Consider the following 5113-nt stretch of genomic DNA (forward strand, 5'->3'; position numbering starts at 1 on the left):
CCAGCGACTTACAAAGAAATTTATGTGTTTCCAAACTTTTCATGCCAAAAAAATGTAGGTAAAAACATTAATCAAATAAATCTGTAGCCAAATTTTTGCAACAAAAATAAAATAATTAAAGACAGTGGTAGACTTAGTAAATAATAATTGTAAGACATTAAAAGGTGTTATATTCAATGTTACTTCGTGATTCCTGAATATAATTTAGAATTTAAGATTTCTGAAGCCGGTGAATATTTTTGCCAGTGCATTGAATGCACAAAGGCGACGCCAACTGAGAAGCCTTCGAGTCTGGCTGGCCGTGGCCATAGTCTGTTGATTTTGTCGAGCAGCCCAAGGATCGCGGATCCTGGAGCTTAAAGCCTTTTGTGCAGTGGTGGTGGTCCCCCATCCGGTTGCGAATCGATTTCACGGCCGTATATCATTGCGATTTCAGTAACAGTCCCGTCCGAGCCCGCTGCTCCGCATAATATATATATAATATATACGTATATATCTATATTTTTCCGCCCGTTTCTTTGCTTTTCCACGCACCGGTCGGAAGTCCTTTAGCAGATTATCTGGGCAGGCGAGTCCTGCGAATATCCCGTGAATATACCGTGATTTGTAATTGAAGGGCGTGTTCGCTGTTCCCCGAAAAGGAAAAGCACTCGACTGCGGACTGCGGACTGCGGCTATGGCAATGGCAACGGCAATGGCAATGCTAGTGGAAATGGAAATGAAAATGGAACTGGATCCATATCCATGCGCTTGTCTAGCTGATTGCATTCCTCGAAAGGAACGAAAGGAAGTCGGAAGGGGCCATTAAGTGATGCCAATGATTAACAACGGAAGTATAGATTTGGCCAGACTCGTAACTGGTTTTTGGGAAGGGGATTTGACGATGGCCATGACGATAAAGGCGGAGATGAAGGCCCGACGAATCGATGGCCTTGGCAGAGCTCTTAATGGCATTTGGCCATAAATCAAACTGCTGCCTAATTGTCCAGAGTTAAAGCTAAGGTACCTTAAAGCCGGGTAGAAAAAATATAAGCTTAATCTAATTTAAGACTTGACTTTTACGATTGCAATGCAAAAAAAAAAAAAACAATATAAAATATGTTTTTATTCCGTGAATGAAATTATTTTTTTATAATAGCATTAACACTCTCTTCAATAGTTTTGTATAGCAATTTTGATTTCAACAACCTGTATTCTATAAACTAAACGAAATATCTCGGCTTATACATATTAATTTTGTTCACCGAAGGTAGATAATACTTGAAAAATGGTTGTAATAATGTTTAACTTAGGAAATTCAAATCAAAATAATATCCTTGTCTTCTAATTAATTTAGAAATTCGCTGTTCATTCATTAAAACTGTTTTAAATCAACTATATTATTAATTTAAGAGACATTTTTTGGGTTATCTTTTACACCCTTTACGACATTTAAGTCCGGAATAAAACAATAAACGTAAATAACTTTCAATTGAATAGTTTTGTGGCGGCAAATTTACGTTTGTCGTGGAATGGTGGCGAATTTCTGGGGCCGTTAAAACCGAAGAGAGAGGACACATCCGCTCGACAATGGTCCGCCATTAGCAGCATTATTCTTCCAGGACCCCCTGTCCCATTTTGAGACCCCTCTACAAACCTCTGCTCCGAAACCTCTCCCCAAAAACCCCTTTCCAACGACATTTTTGCAAATGTCCCTCTCGTATGGGTTACGCTTTTCCATCCCCCCCCTATTCCATTTCCATGTTTGATTGTAATTTTGTAATTTTCCCAGTTTATTATCTGTCAACATTATCGCACACACACCCGAACGAAACGGGCATTAAATTCTTGGCCGTCGCCATCGCTCTTATCTTGTGTCGCATAAAACGCCGAGCGACTTTTCCAGCACGCACACCAAATAAACTCATCGAATTTCTCTTGTTAATTGAAATAAAACTATTTCAACTTTAGCTCTGTGACCCCTTAAAATCTGCCTGGGTTCTGGGGCAGAAACTTTTCATTTATTTGGGGTTGGAAAAGTTTCCGGGGGCTCCCAAAAACATTCTAAATGTGAAACTCTTAAACATTTTCCTAGTGATTGGTAATATATTGGTGCTGAATTTTGTACTTATAATTAAACGAAAATGGACTTGGTTTCATACTAAATTTTGAAAACATATGGCAATGAATATTTAAAGAACATGAATTCGAATGGAAATTAAAAAAGAAACATTTGCTACACATCAAAAAAATTTTATTTATTTTTATTTATTACTTATTTTGTTATCTTAGATTAAATTAAAATCACTGACACAAAATTAATATATTTTATAGGGTAAGCGATCATTACATCCGAATTGAGAGTCAAACTTGGGATAATCTGCAATTCTCGTTTGAAACCCCTGCGTCTTAATACTCCGTTTCGCCAAAGTTAGTGCCAAGTTTTGGCCTTACTAAGTAAAAGCCACTTAAAGTAAAAAGTGCAGCAGTAAGTGAGTCCCAACGAATAGGAAAGAGACAGGATTGGGGGAGTGAGAAAGAGACGGACACACAACACACAACACACCACACATCACACATCACACACACGAAACTCATAAAAATGCTTTGTGGTTGGGAATTTCTTTTCGCTTTTATTTTTTGCTGTTATTTTTATTGTTTGATGGCAAGGTTTTTGTCCTTTCCCCAAACTTCCATTCGGAATTCTTCAACTTTGGCTCCCGCCTTTGAGCTCTTTATTTTTTTCGTTTTATTTTTCAGCAAACTTTACAAAACATTAACACCTCATAGATGGCAGACACAAAAGCGGAGGCTAAGAGCGAAAAAAATCAAGTTAAAAGCCACAAAACTCCAAACTCAAATATCGTATGTCACGTCACACATTGGCAGGACCAAAAAACAAGAAAAAAGGACCACGGTGCAAGAATTGCACGTATAGTAGATGGTAAAAATTTGATTAAGTTTATTAGGGCCACGACACTCACTTGACACTTTCCCCAGATTTTCCTTTCTCAACTTTTTAGGGTTTATTGAACACTTTGTTATTCCGAGAAACAAAGGCAATGGAGTTTGTAATCTTTTAATTTTATCTGCTATTAAGCAGGACAATTAAGTTTAGCTTATTAAATTTTGTGTAGATTTATTTTGCAAGTTCAGTAATTTAAATATACATTCATTTTAAGCTTAACTTTAATATTAAGCAAAAAAATACATTTTAGTAAAATTCAGTAACATATCTATTAAAAACCAAATTTAAATGTATTTGCTTAAAGTTTATCTTAAGATTGGGACAATTAAAGGATTATTTGTTTATATAATCATTAAATATAATACATTTATTTTAAACGAACCTTAATATGAGGCCATTTAAGCCATTTTTTATCCATATCCCAGAAAAAATAAAAAGTTTTTTAATACACTCAAACAATTTAGTACAATTTTTTTGATACATTGCATTGTTTTTGACAGAAAGTTAAAAACGAGGATTTGGGAAAAAAATTCGGTATGGATGACAGATGAAAAGAAATGGGGCAGTTCCTAATGATGAAGATGAGAATTTTCCGAATTTTTTCCAGGCCAAATCCGCCGGACAGCGGATACTAACAAATGGAGGGGAAATGCCTGGGACATTTGTAAGTAAATTCTGCCAGGCAGCGGCCTTTTCTACACTGGACACTATTACTTATCACATCCTCTTGAATCTTCGGTTCCTTTTATTGCCGATTCTCCGGGTGGCAACTAGACAACGGTGGCCAAAAGGACCGTGATGTCATCCGGTTTGCCACCCGACGCCGCGATGTTGAGTTTCCGGGCATTTTGGCTGAACGGCGAATCGTGGGCCGGATTGAAGCTCAAAATGCGAGCCATCAAGGCCACGGCATTGGCGGCCATCTGCAGGCGTACCGCATCCGAAACGCCGGACATTTCGCTGAGAACTTCAATGAGAATGCTCTCGGGTACATTGTCGTACACGCCATCGGTGGCCAGGAGGATGACATCGCCGGGCTCTACGGTAAATTGCATTGTGTCCGCCGATTCTGGGCCATCGGACACGGCAGTGACATGATGACGCGGCGGCGAAGCGGACAATTGATAGGGGGTATTGAAGTGGTGCTGCTGTTCCAGCGATCGACAGGCAACGGCACCAGATCGCACCACCAGAAAACCACTATCACCGAGGTTGGCCGTATACAGGGTGCTATTCGCCCGATTTAGGATCAAAATACAGGCCGTACAGCTGCCCACAACGGGGCACTTTTGCCCTAGCAATTCACAATAGGCTCGGGCCAGCAGTAAGTCCGGTCTTTGGGGCACCATGTCCTTGCCGAGCGACAATCGTTCGCAGGATCGCATGAGGAACATGCTAAACTCACCGGGATCCACGCCAAAACTCCTCCAGCCACCCACGCCATCGGCCACGCCCATTGTGTACGCCTGCGCATTGGAGGTGGAAAACCAGGCATCCTCACCGAATTTCCCACGACTGTAGTGCGGATATATTACCTGATCCTTGGCAAATCCGCAGGCCACGCTCACAAGTCGCGGAAGTCGCTGAAAGTCTCCTTCGCCGCCAGAATTGCGAATTAATTTCTTTTCGTTAGTCGTCCTATGGCAATGATAATGCCCTTTGTCCCCATCATCATCTTTATCGTGGCCATTCGGAGGCAACTCTTGGCTAGTTCCACCCCACAAACGGCACATAAACTTACCACTTTCATGGGTCAAAATCATGGCAATCTCGACCAGCTGAGCACAGCAATTGATCAAGTATTGCTGGATCGTCCGACGAAAGCCAGTGCCTCTAATATCCATACGGAAATCCACGTCCAACGTATTCATCGTCTGCAATTTTTTTCCACAAAATGATATGTATTTGTAAGCCAAAATCGAATGAATAAATTGGGGAAACTATTCAAACGAATGCCGAACGAAAACTGAAACTTTAACGGCCACATGTCAACTTAACTTTTTTGGGTTAAGACAAAGCCTAGTTTGGTCTGCACAAGAATGTGTCGCAATATTTGTATTATTCGACTTAAAACTTTTAAAAATATAATCTTTCTAAACAAAAAATTTTAAAATGTAACATTACTATATATAAGAAATGTGAACACACTCGTAATATCAAAAGCCA

The 5113-nt window shown here is 39.8% G+C and overlaps 1 protein-coding gene across 2 annotated transcripts; it reads right to left on the reverse strand.

Annotated features, from left to right (window-relative positions):
• Positions 1-3466: 3466 nt before the first annotated feature.
• LOC128260769 (protein phosphatase PTC7 homolog) lies at positions 3467-4912 on the reverse strand. 2 transcript variants are annotated; one of them, XM_052994004.1, is made up of 2 exons: positions 4483-4912; positions 3467-4413 (listed from the first exon to the last, which is right to left on the reverse strand). In XM_052994004.1, the coding sequence occupies exons 1-2, from the start codon at positions 4816-4818 to the stop codon at positions 3718-3720; spliced, it is 1032 nt and encodes a 343-aa protein (XP_052849964.1). In that variant the 5' UTR covers positions 4819-4912; the 3' UTR covers positions 3467-3717. The 2 variants fall into 2 exon arrangements, with proteins under 2 accessions (XP_052849964.1, XP_052849963.1); XM_052994003.1 differs by having other exon boundaries at positions 3467-4912.
• Positions 4913-5113: the final 201 nt, after the last annotated feature.

Source organism: Drosophila gunungcola (assembly GCF_025200985.1).
Source record: "Drosophila gunungcola strain Sukarami chromosome X unlocalized genomic scaffold, Dgunungcola_SK_2 000039F, whole genome shotgun sequence".
NCBI lineage: Eukaryota > Metazoa > Arthropoda > Insecta > Diptera > Drosophilidae > Drosophila > Drosophila gunungcola.